The 21837-nt window shown below is 36.3% G+C and overlaps 2 protein-coding genes across 2 annotated transcripts; one reads left to right on the top strand and one right to left on the bottom strand.

Annotated features, from left to right (window-relative positions):
• Positions 1–7190: 7190 nt before the first annotated feature.
• Positions 7191–9280, top strand: LOC126694951 (CBS domain-containing protein CBSX5). The gene is made up of 2 exons (XM_050391509.1): positions 7191–7696; positions 8285–9280. Exons 1-2 carry the CDS (start codon positions 7329–7331, stop codon positions 9126–9128), a joined length of 1212 nt encoding a protein of 403 aa, XP_050247466.1. The 5' UTR covers positions 7191–7328; the 3' UTR covers positions 9129–9280.
• A 6288-nt stretch (positions 9281–15568) lies between these two features.
• On the bottom strand, positions 15569–20051 carry LOC126694952 (F-box protein CPR1-like). The gene is made up of 2 exons (XM_050391510.1): positions 18684–20051; positions 15569–15814 (listed from the first exon to the last, which is right to left on the bottom strand). Exon 1 carries the CDS (start codon positions 19955–19957, stop codon positions 18710–18712), a length of 1248 nt encoding a protein of 415 aa, XP_050247467.1. The 5' UTR covers positions 19958–20051; the 3' UTR covers positions 15569–15814; positions 18684–18709.
• Between the last annotated feature and the right edge of the window lie 1786 nt (positions 20052–21837).

Here is a 21837-nt window from a genome sequence, read left to right on the forward strand (position 1 = left end):
GCCATTATGAGTTGCCTTAATTGGAACTATCGTGGGCTTGGGAACCCACAAACAGAAGATGAGCTGGTTGCGTTAGTTTGCAATAAACATCCCAAATTGGTGTTCTTGATGTAAATAAAGGTTTGAAAAAGTGGTTCTAGAAAGAATTGGCCATAAGATTCAGTTTAATAATCTATCTGTGGTTCCTTGAAATAACATAGGGGGAGGTTTGGCTTTGTTTTGGCCAGCGGATATGAGTGTTGATGTTCAAACTTTCTTTGCTTGCCACATTGATGCTATTATTGACCAAGGAGTGAATGACTCTTTGCGATTCACAGGTTTCTATGGAGACCTTGATACTGCCAATTAGGAAAACTCCTGGTCATTACTTAGACATTTAAGCCACCGGTTTAATTTACCATGGATTTTTATTGGTGATTTCAATGAGATTTTGCTTGCTGATGAGAAACAAGGTTGGTTATATAGACCGAAAAGACAAATGCAGGGGTTTAGGGATGCACTTGATTATTGTAGATTAAGGGATATAGGGTTCTTAGGTTATCCATTTATGTGGTGTAATAGAAGGCTGGGTAATCAAAATGTATGGATTCTCTTGTATAGAGGTGTGGCTTCGGTTGAGTGGATTTTGTGGTTTCCTTCCTCTCACATACATCACTTGGATGCTTTTCACTCTGATCACAAACCCTTGTTGCTATGTTCGAACTCTAAATTTCAAAGGTTTTACAAAAAGGGTTGGCCTTTTCGCTTTGAAGCTATGTGGTTGAAGGATAGATCTTGTGAAGAGGTGATTTGAGATTCCTAGGATATAGGGTAGCAACCTGGTTCGGCTTGGGGGTTTAATAAAAAAAATAATGTCTTGTCAGGAAAATCTCAAGGTTTGGAATTGGAACATGTTTGGCCATGTTCAAACTACCCTTAGAAGAAAACTAGTAGATTTGAAGGAAGCTGAGGAAGGGGGCTATTTCAGAATTAACCCAGACCGAATTCAAGAGCATAGGAATGAAATTTACATCCTCTAATCAAGGGAATAATGTATGTGGAAACAAAGTTCTCGTAATACATGGCTTAAAAAAGGAGATAGAAACACAACATATTTCCATTGTAGAGCTAATCAAAGAAACCTGATCTTGGGATTGGAAGATGAAAATAGTGTGTGGGTGGAAGATGAAGCCGAAATGGGAGGAGTGGTGGGTAGGTATTCTAAGGACATTTTTTCTAGCTCTAACCCATCCGGATTTGATAGTATCTTAAATGGTATTCAGCGTTCTGTTGATGTTGATTTGGATCCAAGTTTGGGTGGTGAGTTTCAAGCTTGTGAGGTGAAGCAGGCTCTCAACCAAATGGTTCCAAACATTGCCCCCGGCCTTGATGGTATGTCTCCTATTTTTTACAAGTCTTTTTGGCATATTGTGGGTGAGGATGTAACAGCAGTTGTTCTTCGAGCTTTGAATTCAGGTATTGTTCCAGAATCTCTTAATACCACTTTTATCTCTCTGATACCCAAAATTAAAAATCCAAAGAAAGTTTTGGATTTTAGGCCTATTAGCTTGTGCAATGTCATTTATAAATTAATTGCTAAAGTGATAGCTAACTGTTTGAAGAAGTTTTTGGCTAAATCTATTCCAGATTCTCAAAATTCTTTTCTGTTAGGTCAGTTTATTACATATAATATTCTTGTGACTTTTGAAACTCTTCATTTCCTTAAAAGGAAGACAAAAGGGAGGTTGGGATATATGGCACTTAAACTTGATATGAGCAAAGCATATGATCGGGTGGAATGAGAATTTCTAGAGAGGTTAATGCGCCATATGGGTATTGAGGAAAGGATGATTAAAATTATTATGTCTTGCTTGCAATCTGTCTCTTACGCAGTCATTCTTAATGTGTAACATCTGGGTAACATCAAACCAACAAAGGGGATTTGTCAGGGAGATCCTTTATCCCTTTACCTGTTCCAATTGTGTGCTATAGGGTTACAGAGCTTGATTCAACAAGTTGAAGTAGATGGCCATATTCGAGGTGTTGCTATATGTAGAAATGGACCTCAAGTTTCCCATTTATTTTTTGTAGATGATAGTGTTTTGTTTTGTAGAGCAACAGAAACTGAGTGCAAAAATATTATGGACATTTTGGAGGTATATGAGAGAGGATTCGGTCAAAAAATAAACAGGGAGAAGACGAATATTTTCTTTAGTTCAAATACCCCATTCCCTTTGCAGGCCCGGATTTAGCATTTATTAGGTGTACCAGTAATTTGTCAATATAAAAATAGTTGGGTCTGCCAGCATTAGTTGGCCGAGCTAAAAAACAAAGCTTTGTGTATTTGAAGGAGAGAGTATGGAAGAAATTACAAGGGTAGAATGAAAAGCTGCTATTACAAGCTGGTAGAGAAATCCTCATCAAGTCTATTATTCAAACTTCCCAAGGGGCTTATCAAGGAACTAGAAATCCTTATTAAAAAATTTTGGTGGGGTTATAGTGGCGATTCGAGGAAGGAGCACTGGGTGTCCTGGGAAAAGCTTTGTGAAGCAAAAGAAGTGGGTGGTATGGGGTTCAAAGTAATTGAAAATTTTAATGATGCTCTCTTAGCAAAATAGGTTTGGAGGATGATAAACAATCTGGATTCTTTATGCTTTCAAGTGTTCAAAGCCAGGTTTTTCCCAAACTATTCCATCTTAAAAGCTAAGGACTCTGTAGTTGGATTTTATGCTTGGAAAAGTATTCTCAGTGCTAGAGACGTGATTCAGAAAGGTATGGTTTGGCGAATTGAGAATGCGCGATCAGTGTGGATTAAAGAAGATAGGTGGCTGCCTATGAAAGTTAGCAGCTCCATCATTTCTCCTCTACCTTCTTTCTTGCTCGAGACAAGAGTTAGCTCCTTAATTGATGCTGATTGGAAAGAGAGGAAAACTGAGCTAATTTAGGAGCTATTTTTTCCTAATGAGGCCTTTGTTATCATGGGAATCTCGCTGAGCATTAGAAACACAATTGATCGGGTGGTTTGGGCTTATACTCCAATGGGTGTGTTCTCTACAAGTAGCGCTTACAAGCTGCTGATTGCGAGTACCACGGCTAGGAGTTCCAATCAACAGCCTGTTGGATTACACGTGTGAGTGAAGTCCCACATTGAATAAAGATAAGAAAAATGAGTGGTTAATATGATATAATTGAGCACATATCCATTAGGCTTAGGCTTTTTAGGTTAAAGTGTGTCTCTATATATTATATTAATTACTCAAGGAGCTCCCTAAGGTATTTATCTCCCCAACTAGTGGTATCAGAGCCCATGGTGGTGTGCAGCGAAGGTGGTGAGGTGTTTATAGTCCTTACCCAGCGGGGACAGAAAAAGTCTAAATGGCCCACGCACAAATATCTTGGAGAGAGAGAGAGAGAGAGAAAAAAAAAAAAAAAAAAAAAAAAAAAAAAAAAAAAAAAAAAGCCCAACAAATGAATATTGCTAATGGTGCTAAATAATGGTGTGATGCAAGGTTCTCATGAACATAGACGTGCGGGGTTCCCATAGATGTACATGCGGGGTTGACATGTGGTTCCCATGGATGGCATACGAGAGACCCATGGATGACGCCTTGATGAAGTGAAAAGCTCATTAGACAAGGAAGAGTGAGTAGGACTTATTCATGGCTCATAGAGAGGTCTTGAAAGTTGAAACCTATAAAGAGGCAGAGTCACATGTGAGGGAGAAATTGTTAGGTTACACGTGTGAGTGAAGTCTCACATTGAATAAAAATAAGTGGTTAATATAATATAATTGAAAACATATCTATTAGGCTTAGACTTTTTGGGTTAAAGTGTGTCTCTATATGTTATATTAATTACTCAACTCTCCAAGCTATTTATCTCCCCAACACAACCACAAAAGAGATTCTGGAAGGTGAGTTGGCATCTGTGTGTGCCGAACAAAATTAACATTTTGTTTCGAGAGCATGCAACAATGCACTCCCTACGAAGTGCAATCTGGCTCAGCGAAAAATAATCTACTCAGAGATGTGTGAGCTTCGAGAGCATGCAACAATGCACTCCCTACGAAGTGCAATCTGGCTCAGCGAAAAATAATCTCCTCAAGAGTTGTGTGAGCTCTGCAATGAAGGTTCTGAGCATGTCTTACACGCCTTGTGGAAGTGTAAAGTGGTGGAAGCCATGTGGAGTAGTCCCAGTTGGTCCCGGCAAGCCTTAAATCCCCCTCCCCTAATATTTTTGCGATTTAGTTGATTGTTTTCTGCAGGTGACAGACGATTTTCAGAAGGAAATCTTTACTGTATCGGCGTGGTACTTATGGAATCGAAGGAACGCTCTTCACTTTGGGCGAACGGTGCAACCCATTGCGAACATCAGCTCAATGGCGAGCAACCTGCTGCAAGAATTCCTAGCAGCTCAGGAAGAAGACGATCTGCCCATGCCTCTACCCCCAACCCAACACCAGTGGCAGCCCCCAGAACAGGACTCCTTCAAAGTGAAATATGATGCTGCTGTTTTCAAGACTCTCAACTCGGCAGGTATAGGGGTTGTAATTCGCGATTGGCGTGGAGAAGTCTCTGCTGCTCTGTCAATGCTAGTCCCGTTATCCTCGACAGTTGCCGACTTGGAAGCTCTAGCTTGCCGCAGCGCTGTGATGTATATTGCTAAAAATGATCTTCACAATGTTATTTTCGAAGGGGACTCAGCTTCAGTTATCAACGCCATCTCTCAGGAGAGTAGAGTGTTGACTTCTTTTGGGAATATTGTGGACGATATTCGCGCTTTAGTCTTTGTCTTTCAGTTTTTTCAATTGTTCATGTCCATCGTACTTGTAATGTTGTTGCCGACGCATTAGCTAAGAAGGCAAAAAACTTAGTGGGGTCTCAGGATTGGTTGGGCGGCCTACCTGAAGATATCTCCCAGCTAGTTGGTTTTGACTTTTGATGTTCCTTGACATTATTTTTTTTTTTTAATTAAAGTCCCAGGATGAATGTCTAGTTTCTCAAAAAAAAAAAAAATCGATATTTAAATGTATAGGGAGTGTTAATAAGCATTTTTTGGGTCAAGAGTTTTAAAATTTTATAATTTAGTGGTATAATTTTTTTTAGAAGAATTTAGTAGTGTAACTTGTTCTCCTTTAGAAAGAGAATTAGGGTTGATTTACATTTTCCTTATTATTGTAAAACTATCAAATTATTGTAAAAAAACTGGTATTATTATGTTTAATTTTGAGTTGATTTATTAAGTGTTTTAAATATGGATTGAAGCTTGACGTTACAATCAAGCCAAAATTTTTTGTGAACAACTTCCTGGTGTCCTAATTCTAGGTCAGTTTGAATATTGTAAGTCTGATAAGCAAGAATAAATTTTTCCTTTTGGTTTACACTCGACTAATCTGGTGGCAATTGTTAGTGTGGTCTGTAAAGACTTTATCCTAATTATCATCCAAATTTTTATTTATTTTTGATGTGATCCCAAAAAAATTTAAATTAGAAACCTACTACACTTTAAGCCTTGATATGATCTCTAATAAAAAATAAAATAAAAAGAACCCTACACTTTCCATACTGCATACACAGACCAGAGAAGTCCAGTACTCAATCAATTTCCCACCTGCACTCACTTAAAGTGGCAAAATTTGCCAAATAGTAGCTTTTTAGAAAAAAATTTGATGCATAGTGCGTGGATGAAACATATTTGTAAGTTGAACTGTTTTTGAAACTCGAATTTGTGAAAATCAACTTCCAACCCAAAATCGAGTTTCCCAAACTCGATTTACTGTTGATTCATCTAATTTTTTTTTTTTAAGCTGTAGGGACTCGATTCGTGACGACCCCAAGATGATATTGGGCTCGTACGAAAAGAGGGTCCAAACAATATCATTTGTAGAGCATGGGTTTGAAGGACTAGGCCTTGGTCACTGGTCAGTGGATAACCATGGTGTTCATACAAAAGTAAGCCATGTTCGCTTCGTGGAGTCTTTCTCCTCGAAACGGTCTGGGAGGCTCTGGTCCTTGGCCTTTTTTCTCAACCCTTTCTTTTGGCGCATCAACCTTCACATTATATAGCCCTTCTTGGTTGATCCTAACCCTCCACTTGTTGATCAGGCAGGTGCCTACTTAAGTACCCGTCCCATCGGCTGCCTTCCCTTGCTTTTTGTTAGTTGCGATGACCGAGGCCACCCTGTTCAAGCGTCTTTTCTCATTAATATGGTTAGGATGTTTGCAGGCACATTTAATGTGGAGATGACGTATTTACCTTGAACCAGTTCCACATCGTACCCCCACGTGGGTCCCATTCTACTCGCCTCTTCTTCAGGGGGCTTTTTGGGGGCAGCCTTCAACGAGATATTGCTCTTCCCTTTGAAGTCTTGGAATGCCGAGGACAGGGTCATCCTCGGCTGTGCCCCCAAGCTATTCGGCCTTTCCCTATTCGTCCTCGGCAAATACCTTCCTCGGCACGGGTCCTGGGCCCTAGTAGAGTGTGAGCCGGATCAAAAGTTCTCTAGCCCTACAAAAGCCATATGGAACTCAAGTGTGGGAAACTCGAGTTCCATTTAAAAAAATTTTGCCAACAAGTACCTCTGTGTTTACCTGCAAGGGAAAACTCGAGAAACTCTGTTTTTTTTTTTTTTTTTTTTAATCCACGTTAGATTAAATGCAAGAGTAAATCAAGTTTGGGGAACTCGATTTTGGGTTGGAACTCAAGTTTGTGAAACTCGAGTTCCAAAAACAGTCCAACTTACAAATATGTTTCATCCGCATGCTCTGCAGCAAAATTTTTTCTAAAAAGCTATTATTTAGCAAATTTTGCCCACTCAAAGTACTAATATAAATTTGTTTTAATTTGATGTAGTTTTAGGACTAGAAATTATTTTATAATTTTTTTATCACAATTTTAATATGACAGACTATAAATAGTTAGCAATTACTTATATATAAAACTACTATTTTTTCTTCACCTATCGTTCTTTGCTTAGTCAAAAAATTGTGAATTTTTTTTTTTTAAATCCTACATTTTTTTTTCCTTTTTCCAAATTTTTGGTAAGATAAAAAGTGGCATCTTAGCTGTTATGAGTCATCTAAATCAAAAAGAAAATAAAATGAGGCCAAAAGAAATCAAGGACCCCACAAATTTTGGTACTTTTGCCGTACTCACATATTGCACCCAAGTGTCTCTCACCCTCCCTCTTATTTAAATACCCCCTCTGCCTCTCATTACATACACAAAAACTCAGCACCACCACCACAAGCTCTAAAAGCTAGCACAAGCAACCCACTTCTCAGTTTCTCTTAGCTGAAGTTTTTGTTTTCACAAAACAAAAACAGATATATCACTTAGCTAGTTTTTGCATGGCAGTGAGCTTGTTGGCACATGTGGTAATATCAGACCTCTGCCTTGGCAAGCCGGCCTTGAGGTCCTTACCCATCTCAGCCACCATTGCTGACGCCTTGGCTGCTTTGAGAAACTCTGAAGACAACTTCATCAGCATATGGGACTGTGCTGATCACCACGCTGCTCACTCAGTCTCAGTTAATGTTGGTGGTGATCACCGGAGCTGTACATGTAAATGTGTTGGCAAGGTGTGCATGGTAGATGTGATATGCTATCTTTGCAAAGATGACAGCTTGTTGTCTCCTTGTACAGCTCTCAAGGCACCTGTCTCTGCAATCTTGCCAAAGATTGCGGGACTCGTGATGCATTTGGAACCATCTTCAAGGTACTATTTATTGACACTGGTCACAAATTTTGGATCTTTTGTCTATTTTATGTTCTTGATGTTAACAAAATTTTTAATTTTTTTTTCGAGATTTTTTCAACCTTTTTCAATGCGAGGACTCATCTGGGTTTTCCTTAAATTTCGGTTTCAATGTCCCTATAGGAGTTTTTCTATGATTTTAAATGCTTGATTGAAGTTCATGCGTTGTGTGATTTAGTTCTTTTGCTGAAATTTAAGGGGTGTTCACACTAGTTAGGTGGTTATTTTTTTACTAATATATTTGATGGTACTTTGTTGATCAAGTAGGGTAGTAAATTCATCAAATATTTCATAGAAGTAAACTGCTTAATTTACAATTTTTTAATTTTCATTTCTTCAGTTATAGCAAATTCTAATTGAAGTTAAATTTTTTCTATTTGATTTTTTCCGGACCCATTAAGATAATTCTCTTCTTTGTTTGTTTAATTTCATGAATTAAAAATCATTTCTATGTAACATTTCTAGTTTTAATGTATAATCTGACCCAATTTATCCTAGCCTCCTCTGTTTCTTGCATAACATGGATCTGTGATTTTTGTTCTTTTTCAGCTTATTAGAAGCCATTGATCTCATCCTTGAAGGAGCCCAGAACCTAGTGGTACCAATACAAACCAGAATAAGCAACTATTCAAGAAGAAAACAGCTTCAAAAGCCATCAACCACAGGGTTTGCAACTACCATCCACAACGGCTTTGAATACTGTTGGCTAACTCAAGAGGACATAATCCGATTCCTCCTCAGCTCTATTGGCCTATTCTCTCCAATTCCAGCACTCTCTATTGACACTCTTGGCATTATCAACACTGACATCTTAGCCATTGACTATCACTCTCCAGCCTCATCAGCAGTAAAATCTATATCACGTTCACTAGCTGAACAAACTTCTGTTGCTGTTGTTGACAGTGAGGGAACTTTGATAGGGGAGATCTCGCCATTCACGCTCGCCTGCTGCGACGAAACGGTTGCTGCAGCCATCACAACCTTGTCCTCTGGGGACCTAATGGCTTACATTGATTGTGGAGGGCCTCCAGAAGATTTAGTCAGGTTGGTTAAAGCAAGGTTGAAGGAAAAGAATCTAGATGGCATGTTGGAAGCTTATATTCAATCAGCTTATTCAAGTAGCACATCATCTTCATCTGATGATGAGTCTTCGTTGTCTCCTCCAAGGTCAGGAAAGTATAGCAGGTCTATGAGTTACTCAGCCAGGATGGTGAGGAGGGCAGAGGCAATAGTTTGTCACCCCAAGAGTTCTTTGGTGGCAGTGATGATTCAAGCAATTGCTCATCGTGTGAATTATGTTTGGGTGATCGAGGATGATTGTAGCTTGGTTGGAATTGTCACATTTTGTGAAATGTTAAAGGTTTTCAGGGAACATTTAGGGTCAATGGGTTAGAATGTTTAGTAAAGTTGTGGGCTCATCCTCATTAGCTTGCGGTGGGCTAAGATAATGGTAGGGGAAAAGGTTAAAAAGCAAGAAAGTGTTGTGAATATGAGACTTTTTTGGTTTTAATATTATTGAAGTTGGGTCTTTGTTTGTATGATTAATTTTGTGTCACTGTCTTTTTCCCTAAATTACATATTTTAATTTGCTTTTGGTGGGTTTTTTTTTTTTTTGGTTACATGAACAGGAAATTAAGGATAGGCAGAGATTTGAGATCTTTTGTCTCCTTGTTTTCATTTAAAGGTATTTTGCCTTTAGTTCATGATTCTGTTTGGATGATTATTTGTTGTGTTCTGAGACTTGTTGGCTTTAATTCAATAAATAAATCAAAAGGAGCTTTTCTGGGTCTACCATATGAACCACAAGCATGTGGACACAACTGGGTTTCAAGGATTAGAGGAGTTGGTCCAATTCTTCATGATGACAGCTCATGAGTGGACCGAAGAATTCTAGAACAATCGTTTGTATGTATGTATGTGTGTATGTATGTATGTATGTATGTATGTATGTATGCTTAATGATCCAATTTTAACCAACATCTTTGGCAATTGAAGGCAAGGCACAAATGATATCACAGGTGGTATAAGAATTTGCATTGAAATTGTATCAGCTGGAATTCAGGTGTGAAAACTAGTTGTCTTGCTATTGACCTCATATCATGCAAATACTACTATTTATATGGTACGCCAACATTAGCATCCTCCTAATGATGCTTGCCTCTCTTTTTGGGTTTATATGGTTACTCAATCAATCTTCTTGTCCAGTTCCGCGAGGAGTATAATCAATTACGTCTTTTTAGTTTCATAAAATTTTAGTTGGAAACCCTCTCTATTTAAAGTTCAATATTAAGTATTGAACAAAATTTAATAGAATTCGGTAATCTCATTTAAATGAATTCGATCCAACTACTTGAAGAGCTTAAGAATGTAATGTCTCTCAAGTCTCATCTCATCAGTTGAGCATGTACTTCTTTTTAATAAAGTGGGAGGGGGATTCCATAGTTCTCATCTCTGAGAGAGAATCAAACAATAATGAATCTACTTGCTTAAAAATTTTACTGGAAAATTTTTACATATACGTAAGGAGCCCGATGTTATTGGCTTATTGTTCTTGGATTCCTGTTTGAGTAAGCTGGCACATCCCTATCTGCATTGAAATCGACTGTAAAATTAGCATTGAAGCGAAAATGGGAAAAAGAGCAAATCACAAGTTCTAGTATCTGTCTAGAAAAGTTGAAATCTTTTGAAAGCTCTAGCAAACACTTTTTACCAAATTGCAATGGCATCCTAATCAGCATTGGAGCCCATTTTCTTACTACTAAGTTGGCATCCCTATTAAGCATTGGAGCAACTAAAGGAAAAGCAAATACACTCATCACTCCTCAGTTTAGAAAAGCCAAATGCTTATCCGTTGTTGGATAAATCCTTAATATAAGAAATTTAACCTAACATCATTAGGATTCGTAAATCTCCTGTAAAGAGTCGGTCTTTTTTCCTTTGTTTTTAAGCTAAAAACTAGTTTGCCAGCTAAAGATCTATAGCATGATCATTCAATTGGGTTTTACAGTTCCATTCCTCTTGTAGATGAGATAAAAGAAACGTGTTGAAAAACCAATCAACTGTCATTATCATGCATGGTAGGTCACTTGTTTATGACCATTAGATATTAATTTGTACGGTAAGATTCAGCTTTCTCGTCTAATCAGCCAAAATTTGCAATAATTAATTTAAGCATAATTTTCTTTTCAACAAAGATGTGCGAGCATGTGAGATTTTTTTAGAAATTATCTGTGTCACAAGAATTCTCATATCATACTAGAAGTCTAGAACAACAACTTATTATTTCATGAGATAAGATAATCTTCAATTGAATCCTCCAATTTTTTCAAATTTTTAATTAAATATAAGATATGTGGTATTTAAAAAATAAATAAATAGCATATTATGTATTATGTTGCATATCCGGCTAAAAATAAAAGAGAATAGAAGGAATCAATTGAAGTATTGAACAGGATTTTTTTCTATTTCTATTTTTGGTGGGGGGATTGATTCTATTGCTACCACTAATTGCAACTCATTAGCCTTTTTGGTGGGCAAAATTTGAATTTAGTAAGACATCTCTTTTGACTACTGACAAAAATATACTATAATGTAAAAGAATAGATATAAAGGAGCTGTTAACCGATATTTGAAACAAAGAGTAAGAAAAGAAAAAATAATTGGAAACGGCAATGTCTAAAAAAAATCCCAAAAAGGCATAAGGAAGAAATCATATAGGTATTGGGGTTAGCTATAAATAATATTACTCTTCCAATGAAAAATTTCCCCAAATTCAAGTTCTTGTTGTAATTAAATCAATACTACTTCCATCACATTCTAATTTTTTAATTAAGACTTGTTGTAATAAAAAATTTATTACTTAAGACTGATTAAGACTAACGAATGGGAAAGGGGTAGGCTTGAGGAATGGAACTAATAGATCCATTTTCATGCCCTATCTGTTACATCAATGATCAGACCATTATTCTATTCCGTCTCTGCTTTAGAGATGAACCAAAATCCTGTTTCTCTTAAAGGAAACTTAAACAATCGTCTACTCAAAATTTTTTTGCTCTAATTATAATTTCTTCCATTTTTTTTTTTTTAAAGCATACTACAATGACCAAATTACCACTTATCACCTTTGTTAAAAAAATATCTCTAACATTAGTCAAAGTTAAATCCCATGCCTATCCTAATCTGTCATATATATAAATCTCTTTAATATTATATGATGGAAAAAAAAAATTGTATATTGTAGGAATAAATTATGCTAAAATCATATTTATATAGCATATAAAAGGGATTACTATTGCTTAAGTTTCAACTTTCCCTGATGTGGTGCCGACAGTATGGCATTGGCAAAGACAACTTATTTTTAAAATTTAACATCCACATCAAAAAAAAGATCCTAAAACGAAAGGAATGCTAAAATCATATTCATATAGCATATAAAAGGGATTACTATTGTTTAAGTTTCAACTTTCCCTGATGGGTACCGACAGTATGGCATTGGCAAAGTCAACTTATTTTTAAAATTTAACATCCACATCAAAAAAAATATCTTAAAACGAAAGGAAAATGTCAAATGCTGCAGGACATGGTTGGTGAAAATTGGTTTCATTAGGTTTTTTTAGGCCAGCTTGTGGAGATTTTCTTGTGATATATATACACTCTAATAATAATATAATCTCTGGAACAAAGATTGGTACCCGATTTACCAACTTATTTTATTTTATACTTTTTTTTTCTCCCTTGAAAAAGTAAAACAATAAGAAAACCTTCTCTTTAAATTTGAGTACCAACATACTGTTAGGTTTATATATTGATTATATATTGTCAATGCACCTTGATATTTGAGTACCAACAAGAGCAAGAGATTTATAATAAATCGAACGTGCCTAAAAGGAAAACAGCATTAGAAACACCTAAGTATTTTGATAAAGTACTCCTGATATAAGTCACACAAACAAGAACAGAATATCTGAAAGGAAGATTATATGGAAAAAGAAAGCTACAGTTTTATTTGTTGGTCTGTTCCTTCCAAATGAATTGAATGACATCTTTTATACAGAACAAGGGAGATGCATGAAATAGAATGGTGGTGCAGCTTTACGATGTGTGTGTGAGAGAGTTATGACTTATGAGCAAAGCTTAGTTTTGTGTCTAGTATGTTTATTTGAGGGCACTTTTCGGTGTATTGGGGTTTTGGGTTAATTTTATATTTGAGAGGTTACGTGCGGTTGTAATTCATATAATTAATATTGAGTTTTGGTTTGCGTTGGCTGTGTAGGTAGAGTTAAAGTAAACTGAATCACATTAAATTTAGTTTATTGCGATGCTTTTTTTTTTTTTTTTTTTTTTTCCTTTTTATAAAAAATATATATAGTTTGTTGTCGTGCTTGTTATTTTATTGTTTTGTGTGTATTCTACAACATTCACATTCAAAACAAAGAAAACGTGTCTCAAAATTTATAATCATAGAAAAAAAAAAAATTGAAACAAGCACTTTCAGTGTCCAAAGCCTAACAAAACCTCAACTCAATTATTTATTTATTTTTAGACCACATCAGATTCCAAACTCTCCTTAATATCAAAATTAACAAAACTAACAAAATTTATCTAAAATTTTCATAAAATATAGGGAAAAAAAATCACTTAATAGAGCACCTCCATATCTCTTAGGAAGTAAAGGTTTCCGAATCATGATGGCCCTAGCATTAAGTAGGTCGTAGTTCTATTTATCATAGAGAAATTTGAGATTGAGAGAGAAAAGATGTCACAGGGTTTGAACAAAGGAAGAGGAAATGCAACCGTTTTAAAAAAATTAGATGGGTTAAGTTTTTAAATCAAGTGTTGACAACCTAAGGGTTTTAAAAGGGGGAAAAATGTTCATGGAGAAATTGAAAGTCAAAATTAGGGAAGCTTAAATGTTGAAAAAGTCTAGAATCACAACATATTTTACAACTTCTTGCCACAACTATGAAGTGACAAAGTGTGATTGATGAAGAAAAATAGTAGGTCCATGTGTAAATAATAATTAACCACTCACTCACAGTCTGCCACGTCAGAGCTGTGACAAAAAAAGTTGTGGAATGATTTGTGTTTCTAGAACCACTAAACATTAGCCTTGTGATAAGAGACAAATGGAGGAGGATATGTAACAATTTATGATTTTGAACTCTACTTCTAACTCTGACATCAACAACAACAACAACAACAACTACTGTTAAGACCCTCAAATACTGGACTACCTACCTGCTATGCTTCTGCTATGACTTCTAACTCTAACATCAACAACAACAACAACAACTACTGTTAAGACCCTCAAGACTGGACTACCTACCTGCTATGCCTGTTGTCTGTTGCTGCATAACCCGTTTGCTGGTTGCATTGCAGCAGGATCTGCTACCTGCTGTCAGCATCAGCTTAGCTAGTTGAGTTAATGAGTTGCAGTGTTGCTGTTACACTGACGGAGTGGGAATGGTGAAGAAAAATAGTGGATCCATGTGTAAATAATGGTTAACCATTTACAGTCTGCCACGTCAGAGTTGTGACAAAAAAGTTGTGGAATAATTTGTGTTCTTAGAACCAATAAATGTTAGCCTTGTGAATTGTGATAAGGGACAAAAGGAGGATGATATGTACTATTTATGATTTTTCTAACTCCCACATCAACAACTACCGTTAAGACCCTCAAGACTGGACTACCTACCTGCTATGCTTCTGCTATGCCTGTTGTCTGTTGCCTGCATAACCCGTTTGCTGGTTGCATTGCAGCAGAATCTACTACCTGCTGTCAGCATCAGGTTAGCTAGTTGAGTTAATGAGTTGCAGTGTTGCTGTTACATAGCTGCTGCTGTATCACTGCAGCATGAGTGGAGTTGCAGCATTGTATTGATACTTGTACTCAGTTTATTCAGGCAGAAATTGGTAGACACTTGTAAAGTACTAGACTGTAATGCAGCTAACTAACTCTAATTAACCATGTGACTAACTATTATTCATCATGTGGTCAATTAGGAGTTACTTGAGCTATTAGGGAGTGTTAGACTGACTAACTACCAATTCTCACGTAGTTAGAAGCTCGTATAGCTTGTTAAAAGGACTAGGAGAGATTCCTCAAAGAAAGATTAACAAATCAATGAGTTAAAAGGACTAGGAGAGATTCCTCAAAGAAAGATTAACAAATCAATGAGAAAAGTTAGAGAGATAAAAATTAGATATTAGATAGCATATTATCAAATTAAACGGACAAGGTAGCCTTTGCGCTACAAAGATATAAGGAATTTTTCAAACAAAGATTAACAAATCAAAAAGAAAAGTTAGAGAGAGAAATATTAGCAATTAGATAGCAAGATAGAGGGGACTAATACGTTTGTTCATGGAGGACTCTTATGCGTGAATCGAATTGACTTTATGCTTGGATTTCAGGCTTCAGCCATGGCTGCTACTCAAGTTGCATAAATTCTGGCAATCACAAATGTGATTCCTCAACATTCCATCTTTATACAAAATTAACACACGTGGCAAATTCATTGCATTTATTAAAAACAAAAATTTGACTCTCTGATTATTGCAATGTGTAACAAATACTGCAGCAAAATTAAGAAATTAAATTGATACAATAACTCATTTGGCATAAAGATTGAACACCTAAAATGGGACATGTGGCGCAAAATTGCGAATCCAATTAAGAATCTAATTGGATTTTCTCTCAGCTTTAGCTATTAATATATATATATATATATATATATAGATTAGATAGGTATAACTGCCAACTAGTTGACAGAGCAACGACAAACTTAATACACATGCACAATGCAAGCATAGCAAACACAATTAAGTGATTAATAATTTCTATAAACACACTAAAACCAAATTGCAATTAAACATAAAAATAGCATAGCCACAAATGAGTTTAACATAATAAACTCCTGTAACGTTATAACAACTAAAATCCATCTTAGTTCTTACCATACTCTAATGACAATATTGAGAAACAAAACACCATCAAAAAGCTTTATTAAATCATTTCTTTGCTGAGTTGAAATCTGTAACTTATTTACAGCTCATCGACAACCATGATTGCACGAGGTCCTGCAAGAATTTAAAAACTATAAGTGCATTCTTGTTTGAGATTTAATACCAGATGAAAATATAATAACACTAATCAGTTTTGTAATTATACAGGAAAAACCTACACCAAGATATGTTGTTTTCAGAATGTAGAAATTACGAAAAAACCCAAGCCTATACCACATGAACATGTACACCAAGGGGGAGTGGGGGGCAGGGTAAATGATCTAAAGCAGATTCCTATGCCAGAAATTATTATAATACTCTTTAACAAAAGATTACTGTAATGAGAAGACACCAAGTTCCAAAAGAAAATAGAAATATTGCAAAATTCATAGTACAAGAAAGAACACAAATACAGAATGGCATCATCAACTGTTCTTTAAAACCAAAACAAAACATTTCAAACTAAAGCCAAAGCCAACCAGACAACCACAAAACACAATTATGAGTCAAGGTTTGTATCATCCTACAAGACGCTCTCAGAAATACATCCGTGGCTTGAATTAAGGGATTTTTTTTTTTTTTTTTTTTGGGGGGGGGGGGGGGGGGGGGATTAAAAGAAACAAGATGAAAAATTGAGCATCCACCATAACAAGAAAATTTTATATAAATACTACAAACTGAACCACTATTTCTACACAAGCAAAAATCACAAATTATCTCATTGCTACATTCAGAAATCACTCTTGTCAATCAAGGATTGATGTGTCCATCAACATGTTTTCAATCATGTTTTCAATTACAGGAAAACAAAAAGCTAAAAAGATGCTAACTATCTATTAACTTCTAAAAATTTTCCTTAGCGAATAAGGGAATATATTCATCAATGAGCTACAACAGAAGCAAAATTTCTTGTATGCTTGCATAGAAGAAAAATTATCAAATACACTGAGTGCTTATACACACTTAAGAAACAGTAGGAAGTAGGAACCAAATCTTGTAAGTTAAAGATAATACACAAACAAAGCAAACATTTACATCCATTATTTTTTGGGAGGGGGGGGGGGGGGGGGGGGGTTTGTGGAGCTTGGTGTTTTTTTTGGGGGGGGAGATAGAGCAATTAATGAAATAAGAATTGCAGTTGTTTTTGGGGGGTTATATCTCGAAGGATTTATGGAGCAAGGTTTCAAGTTGGAGTGCAAATGTCAGGCCTATAGTAAATATGAATGTGGTGCTAGATTCGTTAAAGAAGAAAAAAATCAAAGTTAAGAGTTTAGTAAAAAAGTTACTGGAATGGTGTGTCTGGGTATACTATTTGTGTACAAAGGAAGCTATTGCCCCCCCCCCCCCCCCCCTCCCACCTCTTTTTCTCTTTCTTTCCTTTTTTTAATCAGTAAGAAATAAAAATACATTAAAAGATGAAAAAAGGGGTGCAGTATACAGGAAGTATACTACAGAACAGTGCAGACATGAAAAGAAAATAAAAATCAGCATAATATGAAACCATCCAACACCGACAAAAAATCTGAGGAAAACTCAGGGGAAGAAGAATGAGTACTAAGCCACAGTAAAATAGTGCTCAGTAGGTGAGACTTAAGAAGGAGAACTGAGGATTCTTTGTCTTCAAACACCCACAAATTCCTTTCCTCCAACAAATGCACGTAAGGCAGGAAGGAACTGCACTCCACACAGGCAGCCTGTCCTTTTTAACTGTAATAGGCTGCCCAACAACACAACAGATCCCCCACCCTTTGAGGCATCACCCAACTAACTTATTCCCATCAGACACCACAGAAAATCCCATGATTCGCTAGCCACCCGACAATGAAGAAATAAATTATCAATGGTCTCCCCTCCAACCTCTGTCCACCAAAAAAAAAAAAAAAAGGAAGATTAAGGCTTGCATTGGACCTTGGGTAACTGCCCAAACAAAGATCATTCATTCCACAATGAATAGACCCTAATGCAAGAATTGGGGTTGCACTTTGGTTTTAATTCGATCAAGTTCTATTTCTTTGCATGTAAATTAGTTTTAATTTGATGTCTTCTACTTCCCCTACTTTTTCTTTTTTCTTTTTCCCACTAGTGTTCGGCCTTGTGCATCTGATTTGTACAATTATGTAACAGAAAATACTAATTCATCCACAAAAGATTAAGAGAGGGAAATGGAAAAAAAAAAAGGAATAAAATGGAGTCAACAAAACAATACATCTAAGCATAACTATTTGTTGTTATATAAAAAACTAAAAAATTATGCTAAGGAACAAAAGATAGCAAAAATAGGTCAAGAAGAGGATTACAAACAAGTCATTTTCCGTTCTTAACCACCCAAAGCAAGCAATAACCACTGATGAGCTGCTTTCTTAATGAGCATGGCTCTATGGGAATTTTTTCAGCAAGAAGATAGGCATTCAAGAAAATAGAAGATTTAAAATGTAAAATCAATATCTTTGGTTGACATATTAAGCAATTTTTTAATAATACATGAACATTTAGTACAAGTGTGAAAACATGAAGTTAAAAGATATCACCATAACATTATCAATAAATAAAATGTTGAGTACATCTATCTATACATTTTAAATTATAAATGTCAAGAAACATGGAATTCACAACCTTTTGATAAATAAGCTTGCTAAGTTGATAACCAACAAAATCCACTTTGTTTTTTGATACTTAATATATGATTATCAAAGAAAAATTGAAATGAGGCTAATGCTATCTACTCAACTATCTCCTCAATATAACCAACCACAACCTTGATAAGCTCTCTATTCTAAATATAAAGCCACTTAATAAGGATTTATAGAGCAGTGTTACACACACACACACACACACACACACACATATATATAACTCATAATCAATGCCAATTTGCCAAGTATATATAAGATGGACAAAATGAAAAAGACCAAAAATATAAGCATGAAAATAAAATGAATCTTGCCTGTTGTTGTTCCTCTCTCTTCTTTCCTAGTAAGTAACTGCACGATTGGGTTCATCCAGCAAAACTAGACTCTCAACATAAGAATCAAAAAAAGTATACCCATTTCCATTGATGCTATGATCGAAAATATACCCATATCCAGTAATCCCAAGCACTTTAAGCTTCTGGCTCTCAAAGTGTAGTGAGATGAGCGCCCCATCATGCATTTCAATTATAACCTCACCACTTCTTCTAAAACCCAATGCCCTTGGTACGTACTCACGGGAACATTGACCATCAGACAAAGTAACAAGTTTGGTCCAGGATGACTCATCAGCATATTCTTTCATCACCCAAATATTTAAACAGGGACTAGAAAAATCCTGTTGATGAAACAAGGCAAGGGAATTCCTATAAACTGAAATAGACATGCGCACCCAATACTGATCTCCATCGAAACCATTCAAAAATTCTGGCAGCGCAATCTCACGAATGACCTCGTCCCCCAGATCCAACACCATAACAAAGGATTGCAAATTGTTGGTTATAGTTCTCCTGAAAGCAATCCAATGCAGAGCACCATTCACAAAAGCCAGTGGCTCGCGACCACGAACAACACATCTCGAAGGCAAACCAACAGTAACCATTCTCCACTCATCAGTGGCAAGTGAGTAAACCTCAACCTTGAGCGAAGACCCATCTTCGTCCTCTCTATCCAAAAGTCTCACAACTCTCACCACTTTATAGTCGTTAGTCTTGGAATCAAATCCAAACCCAGTAGTCTCTTCAAACCCACCGTAAGTGGAGTAGCTGACAATGGGTCTAGAAGTTCTGGTGAACTTTCTAACACAAGGGTTCCAGAGAATGTAAGAGTTATCGTAAGAGAGTAAATCTCTGGCAAGGCAAACCAGGCCATTACAAGTACCCACCACACGGAGTATCACGCTACCGCTTTGAGCAGGAAAAGGGGAGTCAAACCTGGTGTGTTCGTTGAAGTCTTCTTCTTCGTTGTTGCTGTTGTTGTTGTTGTCCCAATACAACGTGTAGACTTCTCTTTCACGTTTATCCCACATCGTACCTTCATTTGGACAAAGCCTGAAGAGAAAGAGGCGGTTGTTGGAGTTGGAGGAGGAGTGGTGGAGATGGGTGGAAATGAAAGAAGGGTTTTGGATGAGGGATTTCCATTTTTTGGAGACACAGGTACAAGTTATGATGGATTTGATAGGTAGTTGTAGGAAAGCATGGGTTAGGATTCCAGGTGGAAGAGAGTCCCACATCGGTTCTTTGTCTGACATTGCTGCCCTTGAGAGAGAGAGAGAGAGAGAGAGAGGGGGTGTTTAGAGTTCAGACTACAGAAACGAGAGATTGAAGAGAGTAGGGGGGGCCAAAATGGCCCATTAGCATGTTTTTTTGAACTATTTAGCAACAGAGCACTGTTTCGGAACTATATAGCAATATACCACTTTTTCTGGTACTCGAGCTTGGTGAGCTCGAGTACCATGTTTTTTACTGGTCAAACATCTTCTAAAAAAAAAAAAAACGCCGCTATAGGGCCCGAAAACGTCACTATAGGGCTTAAAAACGCCACTATAGGGCCCCTTGAACCTGTTATGGGGGCTTATAAAAAAATTTTGCAGTAAAACGCCGCTATAGGGCCCAAAAACGTCACTATAGGGCTTAAAAACGCCACTATAGGGCCCCTTGAACCTGTTATGGGGACTTATAAAAAATTTTTTGCAGGAAAACGCCGCTATAGGGCCCGAAAAACGTCACTATAGGGCCCCTTAACCTGGTATGGGGGCTTAAAAACGCCGCTATAGGGTCCGAAAACGTCACTATAGGGCTTAAAAACGCCACTATAGGGCTCCTTGAATATGGGGCGACAGTGGATTAAAAAAACATGGTACTCGAGCTCACCAAACTCGAGTACCAGAAAAAGTGGTATATTGCTATATAGTTCCGAAACAGTGCTCTGTTGCTAAATAGTTCAAAAAAACATGCTAATGGGCCATTTTGGCCGAGTAGGGGGTGTGATGAAATGGTAAAGTGAAAACATAATAGTCCTAAGCCCGAGTTATATAAAACTTAGTCGAAAGCCCACCATCCTCAAAGGCCCACTTCTAGTGATAGGGAAAGCAATAGCTTGTATCAGCCTTGACAAAGAAGATGCTAAGGGTGGAGAGAGAGAGAGAGAGAGAGAGTAGACAGAAGAAAGAGCTTTATACCTAGCTCATTGCACAAGAGCTTGATAGATGTTCCAATACATTTTTTTTTTAAAAAAAAACTGTAAATTTTTTTAATTTAATTTTACATCTAATTGAGCCACCATGAAATTATTAAAAAAAGTATTAATAACTTGGATTGAGATTCTCTAGAGTTCTTAGAACATCTTTACAGATTAAGATCCTAATTTATATGTTTGAACATTGGTCGAGCATGTATTAATTAATCATTCAATCCTAATGATTAATTAACTCTCAAGTAGTAGTCTATTTTATCCAATTTTGAGGTATAATTCCTTCAAAGCAACCAAAATTCTATTTTATTTCTAAATATTTTTAATATGAAAGCACTTGTGTTGTGGAGATTTAGACTCTCTCGTAGTAGTCTAATTTATCAAATTTTGAGGTTTAATTCCCTTGAAGCATCCATATTTTTTTCTAAAAATTTATTCTCTCAAAATATCTTATATGAATCATCAACCTCCATTTAAAAAAAAAAAAAAATTTATTCTCTCAAAATATCTTATACAAATCATCAACCTCCGCATCCTATTCACATTTCTAGCATATAACAACTAGTGCAAACAAAAACAAAATTGATAATCAACCATTCCAAAGGCTCCAAAACCAGGGAATTAAGGAGAGGGACAACCAAGGTTGCAAATTATAGGTTTTCTAGGTTTCTAAATTTTTAAAAGGAAAAGTCTAGGATAACATAATTTTTCACAATTTCTTGCTACAACTGTGACGTGGTAGGATGTAATTGGTAAAAAAAAAATTGTGGGTCCATGTATAAGTGATAATTAACCACTCACAATCTGCCACGTCAAAATTGTGGCAAAAAAGTTGTGAAATAATTTGTGATCCTAAAACTACTCTTTTTAAAAACTAAAATAAATTAATAAATTCAAAATTTGACATGTCAATTTTTTTTTTTTTTTTTTTTTAGCGAA

This window comes from Quercus robur, chromosome 8 (assembly GCF_932294415.1).
Source record: "Quercus robur chromosome 8, dhQueRobu3.1, whole genome shotgun sequence".
Classification (NCBI taxonomy): domain Eukaryota; kingdom Viridiplantae; phylum Streptophyta; class Magnoliopsida; order Fagales; family Fagaceae; genus Quercus; species Quercus robur.